The sequence below is a fragment of the Zeugodacus cucurbitae genome, chromosome 4 (genome assembly GCF_028554725.1).
Source record: "Zeugodacus cucurbitae isolate PBARC_wt_2022May chromosome 4, idZeuCucr1.2, whole genome shotgun sequence".
Lineage (NCBI taxonomy): Eukaryota > Metazoa > Arthropoda > Insecta > Diptera > Tephritidae > Zeugodacus > Zeugodacus cucurbitae.
The window spans coordinates 60,644,801-60,672,219 of record NC_071669.1 but is presented as its reverse complement, the minus strand read 5'-3'; the positions used below and the strand labels follow the sequence as shown (position 1 = coordinate 60,672,219).

General features: G+C 34.8%; 1 protein-coding gene across 18 annotated transcripts in view; it reads left to right on the top strand.

Annotated features, from left to right (window-relative positions):
* Nucleotides 1-27,419, top strand: part of LOC105220753 (supervillin) — a 363,739-nt gene that overhangs the window by 299,638 nt on the left and 36,682 nt on the right. For all 18 annotated transcript variants that reach the window (XM_054228592.1, XM_054228584.1, XM_054228583.1 and 15 more), the window contains 2 exons: nt 16,234-16,585; nt 18,889-19,047. In XM_054228592.1, the coding sequence (XP_054084567.1) occupies nt 16,234-16,585; nt 18,889-19,047 (511 nt within the window). The remainder of the gene's footprint in view (nt 1-16,233; nt 16,586-18,888; nt 19,048-27,419) is intronic.

Genomic DNA, 27,419 nt, shown 5'->3' with positions numbered 1-27,419 from the left:
AGGCTTAAAAACAATATTTATTATTAAAAAATATTGGAATTTTTTCAAAGTTGTAAGTATTTTTCTGGAGCGCCTGGAGTCTGTACTTGTAAATCAGTGCCGGTGATGGAGGTCGTGCGACGCATCTGAAACAGTCGAACCAACTTTTTATTTAATTTTTATAAGTTTCTTTTCTTTATGAACTAAAAAACTACCGAAGAAGTTATAAAATTCCAAATTTCGAAGTTTGAAAAAAAAATCACTTTTTTAAGAAAAAAATTGACTTTATGTTGCAAAACAAGTAGTTTAAATAATATTTTGTCCAACTTTTTTAGTTCAAATAGAAGATAATTTAATACTGAAGCTAGATCACTTTGGTTTTTTTCGATCGGACATATATTCTTTTTGCTATCGCCGGCATCTGCTCGACCCTCGGCCACTAAACTTGGAAGAGATTTAAAACAAAACAAAAAATCGATTTTTTCAAGCCTGTAAAGCAGACTACTGCCTTAAACCAGTTCAGCTATAGCAATTCTCCATATTGAGACAATAATTTATAACTTTAATATCAAAATCCGATACATATGATTTATTAGATTGTTCAACCAAAGTTCGTTCAAATACACTCCTTCCATAAGTTTTTGAAACTTTGATGATTATCTGATTTAAATTTTTGTGTAGTAATTCCTTAGTTTTAGGTATGTTTTTCTTTTTCTTTTTTACCTCAATCACTTTGAAATCTACTTTGGGGATCCTATATTCGACATCTATACTATCCATGTATCTATCTATACACTATAACATCTATGATTTATGATATATCCATAGTAGTATCCCTGCTCTAAAATAGATCTCTTTACTGCCTCTTTAATTTTTACATTACCGAATGTCTAAAAATTAGTTTGATTATTTTTATCGCATTTTGTCTTCTTTTTCTACTAATTTTTATGACTTTTTCTTGTTCTGTTTTTGTTCTCAACATTTCGTTTCAACTAGTTTATTTTGACTCACTTGTCATTTAACATCTCTCAAGATTTATATTTTATATACTCTTGGTCCCTTTTTACTGCTATGTTTTCAATATATTTTTTACTCTTTGCTTTCTCGTTTATTTTCTGTTCCATTTTTGCTTTATTTCTGCTCAGCTCGATTTGACTTTTATCGCTGATATATTATACGAGTATTATGCTGCATCACGTTGAGCACTTGAACTGCAAAACCACAACTGAGCGCGTTTTCTCGTTTATTATGTTTACTCATGCATGGTTTATGGTACTTTGTTATTGTTGTTGTACATGTATTCACTTGCGATCGTTTGACTTGACTGTTTTTGTTTTGGGCTTTTGACGCTGTAGTGCGAACTCGTCACGCTCACGCATGCCGCGCGACTCTTAGGTCAACTTTTCGTGACTTTTCGGTTTATTGGTCAAATGGCATTTCTGAAATTTATGGTTTTGGCAGCAAAGCAAATGGTTAGTCAAAAGTTTGGTAAAAAATTGAAATCAACCATCAAATTTCATGGTTTCATTTAGTGTTTTTTAATGTTTATATTTTGTCTCACTTTTTTGTTGTCTTAATTTTTTGCTCTTAACGCTTTCGTTTCGCTTAATTCAATTACATATTTGTACTTGTCTCTTGGGGTTTTCCTTGCTGCAACGTGATTTATATCTTCGTTGCGCTTTTAATTATTTGCAAATTTCACAGAATCAGCTGTGAGTTATTACTTAGCTCTTAAATTTTATAACGAGTACATTACGTGAATTTTAAGTGATCTTAACCCAGATTTGAAAAGCTATATTGAGGACAAATGTAGCGGTGATAACTGAATTATATTTTTTAGTTGTTTTTTGGAACTATATTTTTAATTTTTTTTTATATAGTCTGATTTACAATCTGCTAATTTAAACCCCGTTTTCAATATTTTCTTAACAGTTTTTTTCGTGGTCCTCAGACTTTCGATAGCCAATAACCGAATCGTAATTCCTATCGAACTAAATCTAAAGATATTGCTTAATGACGGTTTTAAAAGGGGTTTGGATTCATAATTATCAAGAGATCCCTTATTACTTTCGTTCAGACTTTCGAGATCACACCCATGTTTCAATTCTTCGACTATGAGATACTCAAATGATAGTTTTTTGATTTAGAAAAATAAGTTTTTCGAAACTAAATCTCTTCCAACATAAATCCTTTCCCTTGTAAATAGCTTTGTCTACATACATAACATGCTCTCCACCTTTTACTACCCATTTATCCAAGTACCAATCTCCACTGGGTGCCCTATGTGGCAAGCCAATGTCATTAATACCCTTCAATTACAACGCTTTAGGCCCCCACATACGGCGCTGTTTGCCGTTGCAAAGCAAGTATTATCCTATCCGCCGAACAATCAACGCTCGTTACCATTGCTCATTATTCATTCATGCATTTTCCATGTACTGCTACAATCAGCGCTAAAGATTTCACTACACAGCGACACAATGTAGCGAGGAATTAAGCAGCTCGAGGGAAAAATAAAAACTGAAGCTCAAATCCAGAGCAGAATTAAAGCGTCGAAGCGTAGGGTACTGAGTTCAGCGTCAGCGCTGGTGTTATCTGGCACACCTTCTCGGAAAAGATATAGGAAAAAAGCGCAGCTTAATGAACAGAAAAAATAAGCAGTGAAGTAGGAATAAAAGCAACAAAAAAATATAGATTATCGCTGGAGAGCTGGAGCGCTTTGCGTGCCATTGACCAGCCAGCGGGTAGTGGCCAGGCAATAATGGATCGTTAAAGGGTCGAGGCAGTGGACAATGGTGTGTTGTGTTTGCAATATGCACTCACCCAGCCTCAAGTTCACCATACCGCCATTGCGGTCTTACTTGGATGAGTGTGTTGCTCCATAGAGTTTGGATCGCTTGTTCGTTGCTGCCTGATTGCACAACTGTTGTTAACAGTAAGCCTGGTAATGATATCATTGTACAAGTACTACGAGGGGTCCATGCACACATACATACTGACATATTTATATGCATTGCCTCATTGCCTCCGATAGCGTGCGAGGATGCAGCTTGTTTTGCATATCAGTTACCGCTGCATTTTGGTCTTTGTAATTTTTTCAATTTACTTATTTCGTTTTTTTGTACTTGTTAGCCTTTAGTTTATTACTTCGAGCATGCAAAATGAAAAAAAAACTTTCCTAACTAGCCTTTCAGACCCTTTTATTTAAGCGAAACTTGCATATTCTCTCATTTCTTTGCTTTTCAATATACATTTATCTCGATTTTTTTAATATGTTGGCCGGTATGAGTGAGTTCATTTTTTCTACTCTACTTCACTCTTCTCTCCTAAAAACAATAAGTCCTTCTGAGGCGGTGAGTCTGTAGTTCTGCAGTCTTGTATTATAGTTTGATTCAAAGACTATATAGTACTATAGTAAAATCCTACAATATTTTGTTGAATCCATAGTACTATCAACCAATAATAAGATCAAGCAAATGATATGAGAAAGAATAATGTTACTAAAATCAATTCCCCGCCTCATTAAAGGGCTGACCAGTGTGACATTTTCGAAAAATCTATTTTTTTTATTTTTGAAAAATTGAAAGCGATAGGGTCGTATCTTGAATAGTTTTTGAATGACAGCGTTCTACAGAGCGACCACTTGTAGGATACGCTGCTACATTCGAAATTTTAAACGCGTTTTTCTCGAAACGACATTTCTCATTTTTTCAGAACTACGCCATTTTGTTAATTTTTGATATTTTTAAATAATCGTAGGTCATTGTATAGGAAATACCTACCGGAATTATGCCAGCAGTTGGGGAACTTTTTTTTGGCATCTCCCATAACTCCGTTATTTTTCGATATTTTTGTAAAAAAAATATAATATAACTGAAAATAACCTCGAAACATTCGATCGAGTACTTTCTTTAAAAAATTGTTTCTCTTATACCGTGAGCACTCTGAGTCACTAATCATTTTCGTTTGCTCGGCATGACTAGAGTTTATTTCAAGAACTTTTTGTTAAAGAAAAGACTTTTTTCGATGAAGGATTGGCTATAAACCGCACCGAACACATCTATAGGTTTGAGTTTCAAATCCAGGGACTATCTCTAGTTATAGTTATTTCATAGCTGTTTCATACTTACTTATTTTATTTTTTTATGGATTCCGAACTCAATTGAATAGACCTGAAGAATCGTAGGCGAACCCAATCTCACTGACATTAGTACTTGGATCGGATCGTCATATTGAAACTAGCTTGAGTCATGTGAGACCATTAACTCATTTAACAACATTAATATCGATATATAGAAGAAAAATGTCTGTACAGCTACCTGTGATTTTGAACAGACGCTCTCACAAATGTTTGTGCATTTAATCAACACATTTTTAAGGGGTTTTACCTAATAAATAAACTATTGGTTAACGATCAGTCACTTTATTCGTCCGACTGAAAAATACTGGGCTATCTGTACCTTCTCCCCGAGTTTATGTGTCGTTTTCCTTCAAATGGAGCTTTTGTTGGCGACAATAAAGGTTTGCCATCGTAAAATATAAAAATTAAATTTTAATGTCTTTCTATGCTTTCCGTAGGAGTATATGGGGGCATATAAGGGCTTTAACAATTTTAGTTCTAAATTTTTTTAGTTTTCTGTCCAGCGATTCCCAAATTATTATTTTTTTTATCTTTTTTTAACAAAAATATAATGTATTTATTGTACCGCCGTGAGACCTTCAACACCGTCACAGCCGATGGCGCCAGCAGGCAACAATTACCGTTGCTAATTGAACACTTTCGCACCCACGAAACATCGGTGCACTTACGGCCACATAAACGTGGTTTACTTGCAACATATACTTCGCACTTAGTGTTGCAACAATCATACTCCCATTTGGTTATAAGAGGAAGAGGGGGAGGTGGGTGCTGTACACCAATCACATGCTCACTAAATGTGTGCTAATTTAGTGTAAATGCAATTATCGGCAACAAGGCGTGGGTGCAGCAATGCAAGTGTATGAAAATCAGCAACAACAACAACAACAAGCGAGAAGAGTTTGCTATGCCACAAAAAAGTTTAAATATATGCATTGCATAACAGCATTAACAACAACAGGTGGTTTAGTTAGCACATTAGTTGCTAGTTGCGTTGAGTGATGGACCGGTGGGCTTGTGCCGTGGTGATGTGATGTAAGGTGGAAAATGAAAACTTCGCGCTTCGTTTACTTTTATTGTTGTTGTTCAACAAAGTGTGGCGACTAAAACACACAACTGTAGCAGCGGAGAAGAAAGGATTGTGAAAATAAAAGTGGGTCCAAAGCTTGTTTTTGTACTTTATATATATGTATGTAGGTGTGTGTGTATATATTTATAAATTTCGCGGTGCTGCAAACAGGTGCGGTTTGTTGTTGTATGAGTAATTTCAAAAGCGTGTCCAATATGCTTGAGTGGGTGGCAAGTTGTGTGCCAAATAGTTGCTTTATATTTTTTGCAAATTTTCCATTTTACACTTTTAATTTTCACGCCGGATGAACTAGATGTGTTTTGTTTTTAACTTTCGGCAAAACAAAAATAAATTTGTAGTCCAAAAAATCGCAGTAAAAAGTCTTTATTTTGCACGTTATTTTCGGTTCAGGGGCCTTCTTCATTCAAGAACCCTCGAAATTCTTTAGAATATTCGTAGCCTTTTCGGTTTCGGATTTTACCGTTATAAATTGACTTAAGTTATCCTACTTTATTTCTAAACGTCTACATTCAAATCCTCTTTAATCATTTTGTCTCCTCTTTAATCATATGTTTTGAAAAGTCAGCGGAACTCTGATCCTCTAGTTCTAGTAGTACATATAATTATGGTCAAAATCTCTAATATATTTCGATCATCAAATATTATTCTGTGGATATCAATGACGATAATATAATCTTAAAGTAAAAATCTGGCGATCCTAAAGCCCTGTGCAAATATATGGACCTTTACAATGAATTTCACCGTTATTTAAGGGGTTACATGGGTTTCGTAGTTTCAAAAAATCTATTTTTTGTTTTTTGGCTTATTAATTTCTACAAAATCTCAAGAATATTATCCTAAAATTTCAAATCGATCCCAATAATAGTTTCGGAGATACAGCCTTTGAAAGCTGTGTGCTCCAAATTATGTATTATTGTTACTCAAAACTTTAAATGCATTTTTCTCGGAACCGTGTTTTCAAAGTCGGTTGTAAAATTTTCTCTAAAACTACTCAACTGATCTTGAAATTTTGCACAAGTGTTCGAGATACAATTTACTCATGCTTGAACGAAGGATTTCATTTTTTTTTTTCAATTACAACTATTTAAAAAAAAAAAGTGAAATTTTTACTTTTTTCGAAAAATATTTTACAAAATTCCAATTTTTACTTTTGTTGTCCTTCGTTCAAGCACGAGTTTATGGTCTTACTTAAAACACTTATTTTAGTTTTTTTCATTTTGGATGATCCTGTCAGGAGTTATGCTGACAACGCGGACGCACCTTTTTTCCGAGGGGTCACCGGAAATGACGTCACAATTGAGGAGTTTTAATTTTTTTTTTGAAAGAATCAGAAATTATTCTTTGAATATATATCTATAAAACAGAAAAAAGTTTGAAAAAAATAAATAATTTTTTTTACAGAAAAAAATATTGAAAATAGGCCTCTTTTTACCCGACAAAACCCATGTAACCCCTTAGGAGACTAACATATATGCAACAAGTATCTTCGTATTTCCTTAATCGTTAAAGACATACCCTTCTGTCTGTCCTACATTTTTGATCTGTATCTATCCAAAAAACTGGAATAAATCTAACTTATCGTATCTTTGTCGCTAAAATGTCGTCATCAAAAACATTTTATGAAAAACTAAACAAGTAGATATCTTGTGACTAGATAGGGATCAGTTTCGAGAACTTATTCAAAAACATATTTTTTTGCAGTTATAGTGTTTTTTTTGGAGGCAATTTTTCTCCATGATTTCACGCACATTTTGCGATTTTACAATAAATTTGTATGAAAAGCTTCGTGCGCAATTTTCGCATTATTCACTGTACTATAACCAATCATTACCCAATTACTGCCCTACAATCTATCGGGGCGTTATTCAAATTACCGCCATTCTACATTTAATGACAAACAAATTTTCACGTTTTTCAAATAAAGCAAAGGCCCACACCTACCAAAGCTATTTCGCGAGTTTTCAAAACACAATGCACTTATTTTTAGCACTTTGCTTGTATTCTCCTATCATTAACGTCACACTGTCAGTTAGCAAATCAATTAAAGTCGAATGAGGTCCCAGCAATTTCAAAGCGTTTTTCACCTCACCTGCCGTGCTTCCTGTGCGCTATTGACGCGTGGGTGTTGCAAGTACATACGAACCTATTTCTATGCGGTTGGCAACACACCCATATGCTGCACGTGTTTTCTTTAATGTTTTCTCTGTTCGTTGTGTTGCATGTCACTTAATGCTTATTAAGGCCATGTTTGCTCACTTTAACCTAATCATTAAAATACACTCATTGATTTGCCATCAGTCGTGGCGATTACTATCAGTTAACGTAAACAATTTTGTAGTTTTTTTTACTGGTTAAAAATGGCAAAATCATGATGTAGGGAAATTGCTGTGCCATTGCAATTGCAATGGCATATAGTGTGGAAAATAGTGATGAAAAAATAAGAAAAAGAAAAATGTTTATTACAATATTTACAAAATGCATTGACTGTTGATTGTTCTATCATTTTTACTTTCACATCGTCTTGGCTTTTTTGAAAAAATTAGATTGTCGAACTAATCTCTAACAATCAGATTTTGGATTTGATCTTCTTAAAATTGTCCGCAACGGGACTGAGGTTGAATCTTATATGGATTTGGGACAGCTTTAAAAAATTAATTATTATTTTTTGGGTTTAAAATAACCTATTGTTTCTCAGAATATCTCAGTAAAATAAATAAAAAAATATTTGTTTAAAAATAAGGCTCATTTTGACGCGATCATTAATGTGCTTACTGACCACTGTCCAATAGGAACAACATGCGATGAGATTAGGAATCAAGGCAGACGCTAGTTTGCCAAAGCTGCTTGGTGGAATGCGAAGAGGAATCATCCAAGCACTTCCTCCTTTAATGTCCAGCATTCGCCAGACTAAGGTTAAAACTCGTCGCACATCTTCGGCGAACCCAGGAAAGTGACTGGAATCGTCATTAACCGACTTAAGGACTTCTTAATAGAGTCCAAGCGTTTTGTCGAATCATAAGGGTTTTGGCGATCCGTCAGGAGTATTTCAGTATCACAGAGGACAGTCGAAGTTGTCTAAGTGAGACTCTTTGCAGTTGCGGAGATCTATATCTTTACGTAACCTAACCTAACCTCTTTTTCAACTTTCAACTTTCATTGATTGATTATTACGACTTGGGTGTTGGTTCTTCAAAAATCAAAATGGCAGATGCAAAATGGGGAAGTTTTAAAATATGTCCGCCATATTGGTTCGCCATTTTGAATTTTTAAAAAGTAACCTTAAATTCGTTATCAGTGACCCCGAGATCCTCCGAGTAACGAGTTTGAAGCGATTCCGATGAGTCTTAAAAGTCGCTGTCCGCCATATTGGTTTTCTATGGTTACCTCGACACCTTGATCTGATGGGGTTAAATGGATTCGAATTCAGCGACAAAAACATATAGTACATATAGTAGGTTATGACAAAATTTTTTATGTGGCTGTGTAAAATGTAGCACCATTTATCTCTCTCCAGACACACTGTGCGGTAGCTTGTGCGCAATTTTTCGCTATACACCGAGGCACAATAATTTTTTTCACCGCAATTTTACTTAATTTCATTGTTTGAACGCGGGTTTCTGCTATTTTGCTGTTCGCTGCTCGGTGATTGCGGTTTTAGCGGTTTGCAATTTGTGATTGCCGCTGACGCAAATTGTAGTAAATACTCCCGTATTTGTGCGCCTCTTCCACTGTAATTTCGTCGTGTAATTTGCCACAAACCCCACAAGCAACGTAGGCATAGCTATCGATTACCAGCAATGCGGCTGACTATCACTTAATCGCCATAACGAGTACGAGCTATGCTATGCCATGTTATCTGCGCGCACACGCTGTGCCACCACTAACTGGGCTCAAATTGTTGCGTTGCCCGTTTGAGGCTTCCTGCTTGACGCTGGTTTTCAGTTAATTAAATTTGGAAATTTTTTTAAAAATAAGTTTATAAATATTTTTTTTATAAAAAATTTATTTCTTAATTTTTTTTATTTAAATATTATAATTTTTTTTTACTTTTTATTATAACTTTTTATTATTTAAATTTTTTATATTTTTTTTATTTTAATTTTTTAATTTTTTTTTTGCAATATGGCACACATAAGCCCTGTCTTTAGCCACAACTGGCGAGTTTCACAGCTTTCAACGCGTCCTCTTTGCGTTGTCATCTGGTCTGTCAGCTAGCCATTTAACGAGCGAGGCATGCAAAAATGCCGCAACCAAGTGCCTGTGTTCTCCAATTAATTTCACTTTTCAATCGGAAAAGCTGGTTTGGCAAGCTGGGGAAAACTCGTATGCCAACCGACCTAAAGTATAATTATGCAATTTATTTGAATATGTGCAAAATATGGCTTAATGGCTTGACAAGTGCAACGCGTCAAGCTGTCAGTTAGCCACAATGAACGAGTTGCTACAATCTAATAAAAATGTTGTTGTTGCAATAAAAGTTGCACTTTAAATTGACTGCCATAATGTTGCATGCCACGCACGGTGTATGCTGACTTTAACCCAAATTTCAGTTTCGACGAAGATAAATGTATGCTATATGTGTATGTAAGTATACATGTATCCAAGTGCCACTCGTTGCAAAAATTGCTTTGGCGACAACATTTCAGCGTTTCCACTTGTGCGCATGCGCAAAGCACAGCACAGCAAAAACAGCTAGTGGAATTTTTTTTATCAATCAGCAAGTCAGCAACCACCAACACAGCGCCGTCGATCGGCCGTTGTTAATGCAACATTTCGAAATCGTGTCACGCAGTCAGCATTGTCACCTTCGTCGTCCTCCTACTCCACTTTGGTGCGGAACAAGTTTGTCGCCGAACAAGTTTTTCATTCGCTGCGCTCTGCGTTGCAAGTTTAGTTTGGACGCATGTGCACTCGAAGCCGTGCTGTGACAACCCACTGCCGCGGAAAGGAAAATGAAACACCAAGTTAATAGTGATTTGAGTACGCGTTGCAAGCATTTGAGGTGAAGGAGTCAGTGGGCTTTGACCAGCAATCAACTTGCAGCAGCGTCAACTGGCCACAAAATGCGAAAGTGACCTGCCGCCATTGATGCGCCAGCGACCGACTGACTGACTGCCTTCGTCTGAAATCGCAGGCAAGACGTTTCTCTTGTACTTTGTTACTTTTTCTTTAGCAGGACTTAATTTGAAGGGAATGAAGGTTTTGTGGATGTGGGTCACGTGGCAATGTTTTGCTGCTTTCACTAAGGAAGGGTTATATGTGTTTTGAAGTACAAGTAGATACCAAATTGTGTCAAGTTAGATATTTCTGTTGGTAGATTATAGAAATAAGTTTGAGAGTTGATATATCAAAGTATTTTTTCGTTCCCAGTTATAGCCATTGCTTTCCACTACAGTTTCATCATCATCTTTTTCATAACCAATTCATTATAATTACTACGATTTTAAAAATAATTTGACAAAAAACTTAGGTTTCACAGAACGTTCTGAATATTTTTGGTTAATCGGAAGTTCGGTGTCACCTGTCGATCGGAAATCGGCTTACTGAACCATTGATCCTGTGTTAGTAAAGCAATATTTAGCTCTTCACTATTTAGAGTTAGGAAGAAAACTTTTTTGATTCTCAAACCCCATCAAATCACAAGAGGTCCACCATCATACTCGTATTTTGAGTTCTAGTTTATTTAAGTTGTTTTTATGCCATTTCAATCACAAATACCCATTTTAGGAGGGAGAAGACGCCGCAAAAAACCTTTTGATGACTAATTCAATAAGTAGGGACTAGAATTGTTTTGCCTCGTACTTGATAAGGGAATTGTGTCATAAGCTGCCATAGCTCCCTTGAATCTGGAATTTTCACTATCTATCTCAAGATCGCAGAACTGCCATAGCTCCCCTGAATCTGTAATAACAGTTCGTTGAAATCTGAGGTTCAGTATTTCATTATCTATCTCTAGATCGCTGAACTGGGCGAGGAAAACGATCGCAGGATCTTTAGACTGCCTTCAAAATAACCTCTAAAGTTTGGTGTTGCGCGGAGACATGAATTTCTGAAGAAAATACGAAAGAAATGTAAACCCAATACTTTTTCTGTGTTTTTGACAAAATAAATACCAAGAAATGAGAAGACGAAATTTTATCGGACTAAAATTCAAAGTTTATTAACTGCACATTATTCTCAATCAGTTTATATACATAGAAACTGTTTTTTAAATATTATTATTTTTTTTTGTTAATTTTATTCCAATTAAAAGTATTTAAATTTTTATCTTTCTATGTCTTTTTAAGATGTCTTTATTTTCCAATTCTTTGTCATTTATATGTATAAATATCTCCAATATGACGTACGTCAAAGTGAACTTGACAACGAAACAAAATAAAATGCATTATTTATAACAACCGTAACTTGGTAACGGTAACGGTAACAAATTAATACAAAAAATAACTTTTTTTTGGGGAATTCGGTTACGTGTAGCTTTATACAAAAGCATATTAAAATGGATTGTAGCTCGCGACCTTCAAAATGTAAGCTCGCATTTGTGTGTGTGTTTTTGTTTATTTTTTCCCCAATTTCGTTTTATTTTGTGGGCGTCTCACCATTTTTATCTAGTAATTTATATGCTTTTGGCAAATTTAATGTCGCCCACCGAAAACAACTTTTGAATAAATGCATTAAAGGCACGCGATAATAGCTATCGTACCATTGTTGTTGTTATACGATTCATTAAATGAAGAGCAGCGTAAGCAATATTTAATTTTAATATTATTAGTAGGTTTCTTAGCGCTGAAAGAGGATTTATAGAGGGAATGTTCGCATGTTAAACCTCTAGATAAGTATTGATCTACAATTTTCCAAACAGAATTCTGAACCATCGCTGCTACTAAATAGATTAGAAATATTGTCTAGTGAGTTTTTCGAATCAATTTGATTGATTTATGAATTATTAAATAGGTGGCAACACCAAAAAAATTCAAATTTTTTCTATATCTCACTTTCTAATAACTTGATTCACATGCTATTATATAATATGTGTGTATATATGTTCGTATATCTATAAATATGTATAGTAATAAATATTAAAAATAAAATCAGTTTCTCAAACAAATCTCCATGGTACCTAAAACAAAGCCACAATAATGCACATTTAAGGTAATGCAAATAAATACCAATTCTGGGCTGATGGCGATGATTTCGACGAAAAAAAAAATAAATTTGGTCGACGACGAGCGATGTTTTGGAACATCGGTACCTTGATTTCATGGACTGCATTTTGCTGCTGTGGAAAGCCACCTACATGTTTTATATCCACTCAAATGAATGTTAATATCTATGTAGATATTTTGCACAGCGAGTTAATAAAATTTGGTGCCAATATTTATAGCATATAACAGGACATATCGGCAGAATAACGCTTCAGTCCACACGAAGAACATATTTAACGACCGGAAAATTCCGGTATTACAATGTGCAGCATTGAGTTCGAACATAAATCCTATTGAGGATCACTGGGGGATCCTGTCTGTTCCTGTTTTCCAAAACGGAAAGCAGCTTGAGACAGTACGTCACCTTAAATTAGCCAGAAAGCAAAAATTTGCCAATATTTACATAACTGATTAAGCGGCTTAATTTAGTTTTAAAATATAAGGGCAATTCTACTGACTATTGAAGTAAACATTTCTTTCAGTTAAACTCAAATGTATAGGTTTTACTGGTAAAAATAGTAAAATGCACATATAAATATTTACTATTAGCCTAAACTTCAATTCTGTTTTATAGTTTAAAAAAAAAAATTGAAATTTGTAAATGTTTTGTTTTTTATATCGTATACATTAATAATAACCAACCTACATACCCAGAAATATTTTACAATTTTGTAATCTTTCATTTTTTTTTTGCAAAAAGTTCATGCACATATAATTCTTTGTATGAGGTACCTGCAAGGATCGATTGACCTTAAGTAATTGACAAGCTATTGAGAATACAAGTGAATTAGTTGGGGAGTGCCACTGCTTCAAAATTTGTTTATATACATACATACATAGATATGTGTCTTCACAATAAGAAGCCTATTTACATAACTGATAATCACTTTATGGCACTTACGTTTAATAAACAAAATGAAAAATAAAATTGTTTACTCGAAAGCAAAAAAATAAAACCTTTGTTTGCTTATCATTATCGGCTCATACGTTGTGTTTTTGTTTCATTGTGTGCATGTTTTCTTAGATGTATGTATGTGTGCGCTGTAGACTCGTTAAATCCTGTTCTGCAAATATTAATTATCGCTAATTTTTTAGACAAACAAATTTTCGACAGTATTCCCCGATTATTTAAGTACCTGTTCGTAGAATTCCCGCTAAATCGCTTGCTTGTCCGCTATTATCCGTGAGTTTGTTTTGCTAACTCGCTATTTAATAGATTCCTCGCGGTCTTTGAATTCATTCTTCGGTAAAGGATAACTATTTAGATGTCTACCTGCGGCTTGAGCACTCAATTCTGAGTTTAGTTTAGTGTCGTGTACTGTCCGCAGCGGTTGTCTCTTACTTTCTACCGAAAAAGCAAGTGTATTTTGGGTCTAAAACGTGTGAATCTATAATAAGTTTGTGAATAATTTTTGGTGAAAAAAAAAACACCTGTTTCAAGAGGTATGTCTTTATAAAAAGTTAAAAAAATATATCAAAACAAAAAAGAAATATTATATATCCACTGAGAACTAAACCTAAAGTTTTAGAAGTAAGTTCAACATTTCTTGAATCAATATTTATTATTTATAAATTTATCTAAAAACATTAGAATTCTCCAATATTGTTTATCAGAAATTAAATTATTTATCGAAATATCTAAACGTGAACAAAAAGTGTTCTCAAGTAAATATATAGCATTAATGTATATAACATAGTTTCGAGATCAGTACTAACTCCCTTAAGAATGATTTCTTTCAGATCTTTTATCTTTAACAGATCTTTATGAAAATCATCTGCAAAGTATACTAGCTAGAAAATTCAACCAAAGAACTACAACTACATGTTCCATATCATCTTTGTATGGACGAAGGTATTCTTTATAGAACTGTGGAACTGTAGAACCTCACAGGCTATCATTGATCAAGAACCTGATATCAGCAACTGCCACATAATTCCTTGGCAGTAGGGAAGTTGAGAGAAGAAGCAGAGAGAAGTCGTGATGCCGTTCATTTGAGAAAGTTTTTAAATTGCCTTTACATCAAATTGGCAGCTATAATGACTTGCTTACAGGTCTTTAAATCATCATTGCACTCTAGTTTGAGTTCAATTTCATGCAACAGTCATGAAAATTACCATATTATTTATGAGACTTTATTCCATTACTTTCCCTACAATTCCCTGACGAGACATGCACTTTTGCAGACTTTTATTTTTATAGACTCCTTAACTGGCAGTTCATCAACGTAAAAGTTTCATTCTACGTGGCGTAAGCTTAATTCCCAGTAGAATATTTAATAAGTGATAAATGCCCAGTAGGAAAAATGTATTTCTTTGATGACCTTCTGGTGAATTTGAAAGTGATTGTCTTTATCCAACGTCCCGTATCCTATAGAACTTTATTCTAAGCTCAATTTAAAAGACCTGAGAGCTCTCTCAAAAAAAGACTATAGCACATCTTCTAAGCGGATGAAAGACGTTGTATAGGAAAATAATCTCAATATCGGTCACAGCTTGCTCGAAAATGTGGCGGAAGGAGCATATTTCGAACTTTGTGAATTATTTAAATTCATCACGATCACAGGGTGATAAGAGGTGATATGATAATGTGAGGGGATTCCATTCCCAGTGATTTGAGTGATAATGGGCTTTCCAAAGCTGTGGGTGCGTCGACAGGTAACCACCAACCCTAACCTAACCTAGACCTCACTAAAAATTTATTCACGAGTTTCTGGATCTGGATCACTTAAAGTTATTAAAATATATATTGATATGGAGGACACCTCATTAATTCTCAATTTATTTCGAAGCACTTCTTCCAACTCTCTGCAGAACTTAATAAATATACTCTAACCGGATTCAATGTCGGATAGTGGATTATTTTTTTACTTTTTGAGGAAACTAACTGTTTTTACATCCGTTTTTCACCAGTTCAGTTAGAGTCGCAAAATGTCAGACGCTTTTCCTGCCTATGCCTTTTCTTTTCTGTAGGGAAGTCAGTGAGACAGCCAATATACATTTGCCTGTTAAAGAAAAGCAGTTTCCCCCGTTGGCGCGTAAGACCCATTTAGCCGAGACACAATGGATATTGCATGGTCACGATTTCCGCATTAATGTTGCTATTGTTGTTGTTTAAATTTTTCATTTCATAGAATCAAATGCAGTTTATGCAGCTGGGAAAGTGAACTACGCTGAACTACTCGAGGGCTTAAGGCACAGTGCAGAGCTAACTTTTCACTGCTTAACTTATACAACAACAATGTTATGTTCTAACTTAGTCTAGCTAGCAGTCAATCTTCAAGTCACTTTTTACAGCTATGGTCGTCGATATTTTTGTATGATTGTTGCTGTAATAACAGCCAGCGCTCCCAGCTGTAAGCGTAGCTCATTAGTCGACGCTCCTCTCTCTTGGTTGGTCGCTTTGACGTTTTGGGGCGTACAAGGAAGTAGTTAGACGCTGCGGTTGGAGTTTATTTCAGACTTGCATACGAGTATGTAGACGTTTATATTTACTCATGCATTGCATAATTGGCGCAACTCGCCAAACCGGTAGCCAGTCTTGGGTGATTTCTTCGAAAGCATAAAGGAAAACGAAAATAAATAATTTGAAGAGAAATAAATTTTATATTTTTATTTTTTGAAAAGTTAGGTGCCGGAAAATTGTTAGACACCTTGCGTGTTAACGACTTTGCAACGCATTTTAGCTGCCACATGAGCGCGTGTCTGCCGGCTGGTAGACTGTCTGTATTTCATAACTCTGCAATTTTCCCAATTTTTCCATGAATTTTATGATTTTTACATAATTCCTTATTAAATATTATGCTCTTTCTCCCTCTTTCACACAGCTCCAGTCTCATTGCGAAAAGTAAAAGTCATTCAGCGATTGTCGCCGCTGCAGCACCACCACCACCAGGCGGCTTACCCATTGGCATTGGCCCACAATTGCCACCATTCGGCAGCGGCGGTTTCGTCAAATTACGGCATGTAGACAAAGCACCCGGACAACAGCAACAACAACAAGAACTGTCACAAGGTGTACCACATACTTCAGCCGCCGCATCAAATCTCAGCAACTTTCCCAACGCACAAAGCTTACAGAACTTACAAGAACAAGAACAGGGTGAGGCCGCGCAGTCGCATAATCCCACAGCTTTGCCGTCATTCTTACAAGGCGGTCTTCGACGCAGCTTAACACAGGTGAGTGAATCACTCGTGATGAGTCATTGGATATTAAATTTTGTGCGACGAACTCCAATTAAAATACCGACAGACATACCGATGTAAGTGCATATAGAGATCTTGTGAAATGTGAATTCAATGATCCATATCGAAAATCTCAGATAGTGGAAATTCAATTTTGATGATTCATAAGAAATTTCAACGGAAAATCCCATCGTTTGTACATGAGGTATGCTTCATGGGCAATAATGTTACTGTTAGTTATCTTATTTTAAGAGGCAAGTTAACAACTTGCTTTAAATGGAGTTGTGTGACAATAAAATGCAAACATCATTCGAAAATCTGCCGAATTCGAAGTAAGAAAGCAATTTGTTGAGGTCCAGGTGGATATTGATGAACTCTTGAACATTCTACAAAACTATTCGGGCACATTCTTTGTAAGGGACCACAGAAGCATACGAAAATACACTTGAAAATACTTCCGAAAACCTTGAAAAATTTAAGGGGGCATATTTATAATCTCGCAACAAAGTTGCTAAAGAGAGTATTATAGTTTTGTCAATATAACGGTACAACGAGTCAACATAACTAAACGAGTAAGATATAGGGTTATATATACCACAGTGATCAGGGTGAAGAGTGGAGTTCAAATCCGAATGTCTGTCTGTCCGTCCGTCCGTACGTCTGTGCAAGCTGTAACTTGAGTAAAAATTAAGATATCTTGAGAAAGTGCCATAACTAAGCCATAAATAAAGCTATGAAAATAAAATTCGGTATGAAGGGCATATTTGGATGTAATTTTTTTGGGGAAGTGGGCGTGGCCCCGCCCCCAAATAGGTTTTATTGTACATATCTCGCAAACCAATAGAGCTATATAAACCAAACTTTCTGCAGTCGCTTTTTTAGCCACTTCCTAATACAGGCCAAAAATGAAAGAAATCGGATAATAACCACGCCCCCCTCCCATACAAAGGTTAAGTTGAAAATTACTAAAAGTGGGTTAACTCACTAACGAAAAATGTCAGAAACACTAAATTTCACATAAAAAATGGCAGATGTAAGCTGCACTCAGATTTTTTTACAAAATGTAAAATGGGCGTGGCGTCGCCCACTTATGGGTCAAAAACCATATCTCTGGAACTACTCGACCTATTTCAATGAAACTTGGTTTGTAATAGTTTTCTTACATCCCAATGATATGTTGTGAAAATAGGCCAAATCGCTTCACAACCACGCCTACTTCCTATATACCAGAACTTTGAAGACAATCTGAATCGTTTACTTTACAATATATAAAGTAAGCACTAGTGAAGATATCGGTGCAGAACTTTGCACAAATACTATGTTTATAGTGTGGCAGCCCCATTCTAAAAATCGCCGAAATCGGACCATAAGTTTTCAAGGCCCCATATATCGAACATGAGGACCTCGGTGCTTCTAACCTAATATTATGGTTTCCAACTTTCAATGGACTTTATAATATATATGGATTTAATATATATGATGAATATGTCGTTCAAATTGTGTATTATATAATATTAATATAGTTAAATAAATAAATTGCGAGAGTATAAAATATTCGATTACACCCGAACTTAGCCCTTCCTTACTTGTTTATTATGGAGCTGTTCATAAAAATTCGCTAAACGGCCCAGGACCTTATTAATAAAATAGTCAATTACGGTCTCAAAGACCACCGATGCCAATAAAAAGTCCAAAAGTGCCATTTTACCAAAAAGAGATTTTTGGAAACCCTTGAGGATTGAAGATATTTTTCGAATATACTTAAGGCAACGATAAGTGTTAAGATACCCTTAAGTGTCTTTAACATTGCATATATGGGATTCTACTTTGCATACCAAACACTGTTAACGAATATCTTAAAGTGGTTTAAGTTCTAAAACGAGGTCAGTTTACATCATATTGAGAACTACCATCAGTGAGTCAGAAAGTGATGGCCTGAAACTGTTAAACGACTGTTTATGCCCGACGTTGGGAACATTCTTCAAAATTCAAAATAATCTATCTGAATTCTTCGACAAAGTATATAGTTTCAGACTGAGCAGATCGTAGTAGTGATATCTTAGAGAAAATAAGTCGAACTGTGAGCTTCTTATCTCACAAAAAATAGGAGCGTATAACTAAAGACGTATGAGAACCTTGTTTGGTTCGGCTATTTGCTAGACTAGATGATGAAGATAGAGGGGAAACACTGTGTCTTAGGTAGCCTGATTTGTAGAAACTTGCATATTACTTGTTATGTTATATTTATTTACTCGAAATATAAATTTTAAACTAAATTTAAACTTTTCTTTTCGTAGGTCATGGGTCCTGATCAACGCACAATTACAGTTGGTTGTAAGACAGGTTCGATCGCTGATCGGCTTGCGGCCCTGCAAAAGAGCGGGGAGGATGATTGGAAGAAGAGAATCTCACGACGTGACGAAGTCGATGAAATACGACGAGAGAATCTAGTAAATGTGAGTAGAAAAAAGACTTTTTATTACTATTTTAATTTAATAAACGTAAATATCGGTTTCGATCGATAAGAATCATATATCGAAGAGAAGAACAGTTATGAGTGTAAAAAAATTGAGTAGAATGTGAGAAAAATATGAGCTTTAATAATTTCGCGATCCGGTACCGCTTGGTAACCAACTTTATGGCAACTACATTGATGAAGCGATTGCTTGTTGGTGGTGTTGTTTTTCAAATATTTTTTATTTTTTTTTTGTTTTTTATTTGTATATTGTATCTGAGTTTTTTGTTCGTTGCATGCCTCGTTAGCCCATTGTTGCTCGCCTGACAGCTGGTGTGAATGCGGTAAATGCGGCAGTAAGCCACAACAAAATGCCATAAATAAATAAATAAGAAAAACTGAAAAAAAACCGAAAGCAAAACAATAACAAATATGTAACTTGCAAAAGGCGGCAACTACGTAACTGTTTCGAATTGTTGTCTGCACTATTTATGCAGCCGGAGTCAATCCGACAGACAGCTAGTCCCCCGTACCGCCTCCGCCGCTCCCGGCAAGTGGTGACGCGTGTCATGTGAAACTCTATCGCGCCCGCTAACGATGCATTGTTGTCGCCCATGAAAAGCTGAATGGCAACAATGGCAGTCAGGCAGCCAAGCAGCCAACTGCAGCAGTAAAAGTGTTTCCTTGTTGCAACAAGAGCAACAAATCTACTCTTTGCCACCAGCTACTGTGTGCAACGGCATTTTTGCAGAGCTGCATGGGGTGGCAAAGTTGTGGTGGGCGCTTGATATGCCGTCGCGCATGCGCAGATTTATGCCATACAAAGCGCCACATTGTTCTCTTTGTTGCTGTTGTTTGTTTTTCAGTTCTAACTGTTTTTATTGTGCTCCAATTCTTTTGTTGCATATCTATTTTACTTCATTTCTCAACACAACTCGTTGACTGAAAGCAAAAGTGTCATAAATTCTACACAAATAATGCCTCTATTGCATTCAGCACACGCCTCGTGCGGCGTGCATTGTTATTGTATTCATTTGTCATTATTCTTGCTGGAGTATATCTTAATTGCAACAATATAATCAACTTCAGTTTTAATTAAGTATTAAACCGTTGACTTTGTGCGTCAGCGTGTGACTTCAATGCGGACGTAATTGCATAACAAAGACGAGACCAAGTCCCAGACACTTCTATTGTTGTTGTAATTAAGAGGAGCGTCAAATTACAAATGGCTTGGTAGCAACATGGAAATTATTCAAAAAAATACAGATTTACTTATATACATATGTCTGTATATTTACCTAAGTATGTACGGAACTGCATCTTATGTGAACTATAGTTATGAACGAGAATTGATTTCATAACCATAAAGAAAACACTGTTAAAGTGATCTACTGCAGAAGCTCTTCTAGTAAACAATAGAAGCTCTGTAAGTTGCGGTACTGCTATGATTTTATATGAGCTTGTAATTGAAATTGTCAAGGTCATTCGCCAAATCTACTGTCTACTTATTGTTGTTGTTTTGCTTCGAGCAACAAAATGTCAGAGTAGACCTACCTTATGGTTGATGAATGACTAAAGAAAATAGTAAGCAAAATTTGATCATTAATTTACACTGAAGCATGTTTTGGTCGTAGCTCCTCTGATCTCTTTTCGGTTATTCGTTTCCATCCATTGTACTTGGAATTCAAAATCAAATTACACCAGAAATTTGTTGTTGTTGTTCAAGTGAGCGGAGAGTCTTAATCAAATAAAAACATGATTAGTTCGTCGAAAAGCCAATCCTTGGCCGAATAAAATCGGTTCTCTTCCTCTTCAGCAACAACTTCTGTAGGAAGTTCCCCAATAGCATCTTCTTGTCCTTCTTGGCGGAGCTTGTTTAAATCTAATCGTGATTTGCTTATCGCTAAATAACCGACCTTCGACATTAAGAGTTCGTGCTTATTTTTTTTTATAAAATTTTATTAAAAAAGAATTGGTTTTGAGCCTTTAATGTAAAATTTGTGATCTCCAGTTCACAAAAGATCAATTTTTTTATATTTTTCTAAGGAAGTATTTTCTTCTTATATTATGTATGACATTTTAAATATCGTTTGTGATATTCCTCTGGAGTCAGTTTACAATATGTATTAAAATAAAAAAATATAAGTTATCACAGCCAATTTCAAAATCATATGCTTGCCTAACATCAAATACAATTTATCTTATACTCAACATTCACCACACAGTGGTGGCTAATTTTAAAGTACGCTCTTCTACTACAACAAACTGAACACTCTGTAAAATATCGAAAACTGTTGCATACTTTTAGGCGTACTTGGCGAACAGTGTTGTGTATATCAAATAATTTCATTGAAATTAAATTTCACTGTGGTACATAGATGCAATGGCGAAAACTTTTAAACTGAATAGATTTTTTATCAGTATTATATTATTAAAACGGTAAAAAAATATTTAAAATATTAGATAAAAAATTCATAATTTTAATGTATGTATGCTGATTCTAATAACAACAAACTTTATAACTATTTATCGAAATCGGTTTTTTAATTTAAGCTTATAAAATTATTTTTTTTAAGAAAAAAATATTTAATTTTGTTTTTTAAAAGAAAAAAATAATTGATTTTTAATAAACAAACTCATTCTTTTAGCTAACTATCAATGGCTAATGATCACTATCTGTAATTTAGTTTTTTATTAATTCCTACTTAAGCTCGTTCACATTCATTTTTTTAACAACAACAACGTTTTTGCAACACTATAATATTAATAATTTCTAAATCCCTCGATATTCATATAAAATCACTTTCAATCGCAACTTTCCCGAATTTAGTTATCTTCAGTTTGCATTGACTGCTATTCGTCAAATGCTTTCGTTTTCATGTGCCATAAGGAAATGACCAGCAAATGACAGTTAGTTAGTTGAACACCACACAAATACCCGCAAGAGTGCCACATTTGGTAACAACAACTATGCACAATGACCCGAGCGACTATCGTGTAACGAATGTGAGTGAAATATTAATTAGCGCTTGAGTTGTCTATGCAGTTGTAAGTGGACTGGACTTGTTCATATGTAGTTAGGAATGTGGTAAATAATTTAATAAATGGGCGATAAAATAGGAAATAAAAATAAAAAAGGTCGTAAAATTATTAATTATTTAATAACAGATTTTACGAGTTTGAATGGTTGTAATTGTTGTAGTAGCTGGTGTTTATTGACTCTATGAGAGTTATAGAAAATTTTAGATTGTCCTCAGTTTTATTTTGAAATTTTGATATTAATTGAAGAGATTGGGCTTTTAGAAAGATCTCTTTATGTATATATTAAAATATATTGAATAGCGTTGCGATTTTTGTAATTTTTGAAAAGCTCAAAAAAGCTCTTGAGAGATTTCATATTAAAAGTGAGTATTATTTAACTTACCAAGACATATATCGAGTTCAAAGGGAATTTCCTTTTCTCTTCTTCTAAAATTAAATTAAGAAATTATTAGGTCTACAACTTTGCTTCCGTCGTTTTCCAATAGATGTCTCTAGGGTCAAGCACTGGTCGATTAAATCGATTTTTTTATATCGATCTTGGACAACATTAACCCAACAAACTATTTGTAGAGATATGTTTGTATCCCAGGCTTATTCTCAACTGAAAATGTCACTTTTTGAGCCGAATTCTCGACATTTGCGGGAAATTTAGCTTTTCTTTTTTAATTCCAAGAAAAGTGCGGCTGAGGCTCATCGACATTTGTAACCGATTTTATACAAAAAAAATAAATTTACAAAAAAGCGGCGGAAAAAAAGTTTTTAGGGTCACCTTCATAGCTATTTTATTCTCTAAAATTTGTCAAATTTTTTCCAATTCTAATTGATCAAACTTCTTAATTTCTCACAGCTGTGTAAGGCCTAAAGTTTCGAAAATTATTTTGTAAATTTCGAATATTTATTTTTGAACTTTTTTTTATAAAATCCTCATACAAAAAATAGTTCAATTTAATTTTAATTAATTTTTTATAATTATTCTTACAGTTTTATTACGCTTAGTCAAGTTTTAAATTTTATTTGCCACATAATTAATCTCTATTAATTTCCATATTATTACAACATTATTATTGTTTTTTTTTTTTGTACTTTCAAGTTTCTACCGTCATTCAGTCTAATAATTAGTTTACTGAACTCGGAAATATACCATTCTCATACTTTTATATAATTTTTTTTTTTTTTAATTTTTGTTGTGCTTTATACTCTTCTTTTATGAAATTGTTGTCTGTAACGTACCTCTCTTTTTGGTTATTGTTTACTTTTGTTAACGCATAACTGTAGTTTTCCGACTTTATTTTCAAAGTTCTTGATGCGACGCCCGTCGCGCGCTACTTATTCGCAAAAAATATATAAAAAAGTTAACAAATAACCAAGAAGAGTCGCTGAAAGAAACGCGGCTAAAATGAGAGTTTTGTAATAAGCGCGAAGTCTTTACATATACATATCATATATGTATATATAGTGTACATATATACGTATGTACATATATTTGAGCGGAATTAACGAGCTTTAGCATTTTGCTTTAATTTAATAATGCTAATTTGACGAATTTCGCAAATCGTAGCTGAATATTAATACATATGAACATATATTAAATTAATATATTAAGTAGAATTGAAAGGTACCATAAGACACTAGCTAAGAATTCTACGAAAAAATAAATTCTAAAAAGAGTATATATTTTTGGTGCAATAACATTCTAACGGTGTCAGTTGAGCAACTTGTCTGTCATTTAAGCCCATTAAAAAGCTCATTTGACTCCTCTGGCCCCTACTAAAAGGTTTCGCCGGCACTTACTCAGTTACTACTCAGTTACTAACCTCAAATGTCATTCTTTGTATATGTGTGTGTGTACATATTTTAACGCTTTGAGATTTTCCGCGCTTTTGTTAGCTCAAAGGAAGCTTCTTCCACACACAAGCAGACGCTTAGAAAAAATAAAAAAAAAATATAAAAGACAAAGGCAATTGGAAGTAGTAGGCAAAAAAGCAACAAGTATCCACTACTCTCCACAAGCAAGTCACTATGACAACAAAGCATTTAACGCCTCTCTAATGTTTGGATCTCGTAATTAAAGTGGCGCGACAGGGCGCTTAGGTTCGAGCAATTTGTTTGTCATTACGGCCGTAAGGCAATAGACGCATGCCGGAGAAAATGGGTTAAGAAAAATGAGTTCATAAAGCGAAAAGAGCAACAACATGAGATTATACATCTTGTATGTCTGTATATAATAGAAATATTATTATTTTTTTGTTTAATTTCAAAAATCATATGAAAATGCCGCGCGTGTGTTAGTATACACACTTATATACTTATGTGTGTGTGTGGCTGTTTGTTGGCAATTATTCTTGCCACACTTTGTGGTCTTCATGCATTTGTCTTGGCGGCGTCGGCAATTTATTTCACTTTAGTTCGTATTTGCTAAGCTTCAAGTGCCGCTGCATACGGTTAATTGAATCACAGCAAGCGTTTGAGGGGCGCTTGTGGGTTGCTTACGTCTATATGTGTATAGTAGATATGTGTTTCTCTGGATTTATATGCAGTGTAGACAGACAGTACATACGTTCATTTTATGCATAAATTGCTCAGCAGATTCTCAATTAGAACTCTTCTTCTTCATCTTTTCGCTATAATTTACTTTTCATTTCTTTATTATAGTACTTTATACACATTCATATGTATAAAAGTACATTTGCACTTCATCCATCTACAGTTGCCTTTTCAAGCATCGCCAATCACTTTTTGACACACATTTCAATTCAATTTTCGACGCAATTTCGTCTCTTTTTTTCTTTTTGCTGATTCATGATTGCCCATTTGAGGACTTCATTTTGCCACTTCATTTCATTCGATTGTTTGCTTTCGCACATATCGCGCTTTATGGTCGTCGGTCAGCGTTATTTGCATTCAATTGGGCTTTTACAAATTAATTAAACATGTGGGGGTGTTTACATAACCTTTGCGGAATAACAAATTTGTTTGTGAAAAAAAATAATAAAACTAAAAAATAAAAATAAAAAATTATATGAATAATAAGCTGAAAACAAGGTAATAAATATTAAGGCAAAACAGGCTATTACGGCAGCAATATGGGTGTTATCTTCCCTCTTCGGTAATTATCATCTTTAAATTTGCTTTTGAGGTTATGGTTTGCTACTGCTGATGTTCAATGAGACTAATGTACGATGATGTTAGGGAATCAGAGCTTAGGTTTTTCCGCAGTGGACTCTGGATCTTTGTTTTAATTATTTTTGTCCTCACCGAACCTGAATTATTCTGCAGTTGGAACAATTTATTTTTTCCTCTAGAATTCCTTGTTTTTATTCAATAACCCATATCTTCTGTAATCAAATAACGATAATTTCAAACTTAGATTTTTGCCCCCGATACTTTCAAAATTAATTAGATTTTGGTCTTATATATATATATATATATATATATATATATATATATATATATATATATATATATATATACATATATATATTTGGCGTAAAAACCGCTTCAGCGATTATAGCCGAATCCACCAGAGCGCGCCACTCGTTCCTCCTTTTTGCTTTTTGGCGCCAACTGGAAACACCAAGTGAAGCCAGGTCACTTTGCACTTGGTCTTTCCACCGGAGTGCAGGGCGTCCTCTTCCGCGACTTCCTCCAGCGGGTACTGCATCGAACACTTTCAGAGCTGGAGTGTTTTCATCCATTCGTACAACATGACCTAACCAGCGTAGCCGCTGTCTTTTTATTCGCCGAACTATGTCAATGTCGTCGTATAAATCGTACAGCTCATCGTTCCATCGTCTGCGGTATTCGCCGTTGCCAAGGACCATAAATCTTCAGAGGACCATAAATCTTACGCAAAACCTTTCTCTCGAAAACCCCAAGAGTCGTCTCATCGGATGTTGTCATCGTCCACGCTTCGGTACCATACATCAGGACGGGAATAATGAGCGACTTGTAGAGTTTGATTTTTGTTCGTCGAGAGAGAACTTTACTTTGCAATTGCCTACTCAGTCCAAAGTAACACCTGTTGGCAAGAGTGATTCTGCGTTGGATTTCAGGGCTGACATTGTTGGTGTTGTTAACGCTGGTTCCCAAGTAGACGAAACTATCTACTACTTCAAAGGTATGACTGTCAACAGTGACGTGGGAGCCAAGACGCGAGTGCGCTGACTGTTTGTTTGATGACAGGAGATATTTCGTCTTGTCCTCATTCACTACTAGACCCATACGCTTCGCTTCTTTATCTAGTCTGGAAAAAGCAGAACAAACGGCGCGGTTGTTGCTTCCGATGATATCAATATCATCGGCATACGACAGCAGCTGTACATTTTTTGGTCTTAAATACCGATAATTTGAATCTTAGATTTTTCTGAAATATCGATAATCTCAAACTTGGATTTTTGTCCATAAATACCGATAATTACCTGGCCGTCAATTCCGGCTAGGCCAGTGTTTGTGATGATTCACCGGCCTTCGACCACGACCGTTTTCGCTTGATATTGTCGTATGTGATCCATTTTTCGTCGCCAGTCACCATCCGCTTCAAAAATGCGTCGAGTTCGTACAGATTTAGTAGCATATCGCAGGCGTTAATTCAGTCCAGAAGGTTTTTTTTGCTTCAAATCATGCGGCACCCAAACATCATGCTTTTTTATCATCGCTTTCTTCTGCAATAAATCTGACGTTTCAATTTCATAATCAATTTCAATTTCATCATAATTTTTTTAGATAAGTAATCAATTATGTTTTAATAAATATATATCGATAATTACAAACTTCGATTTATAAATATATTCTCAGAAAACTACATTAATCGAAATCATATCGAAAAAATCCATCGATATTGACTAAAAAAATATCGTCTAAGCAACTACTTATGTATTCTTCTGGTCATACAAATATCAACATGGATGTCCATTCTTTTTCGATACATTTTTATTAAAAATTAGATTCTTGATATTTTGCGAATCATCTGTTTCTTAAGCTTGTCTAAAATCTAATAGGCAATATAATAAACACTGTTCTTCATGAATATTACTCAACCTATGGAACTGTCGTCAGGTACCCTCCTTTGCAGTTGCGATAAACCAAAAATAACAGTAAAAAATATAAAAAAAATAAAACATAAGAATACCTTTATGACACCCAAACATTATAGCAACCGAAATAGCGCTCGTGTTAAACAGTATCATAAAACAATATCGGCGAGAAATGCTCAAAAGGCGGATCGCTACTTGAAGATAATTAACGGTAAATATATACTATGTATTTAATATGCAATGGAAGATTTCGGCGATAATTAATGTAGGGAGTGGTGAATTCTGAGTACTTTTTTTT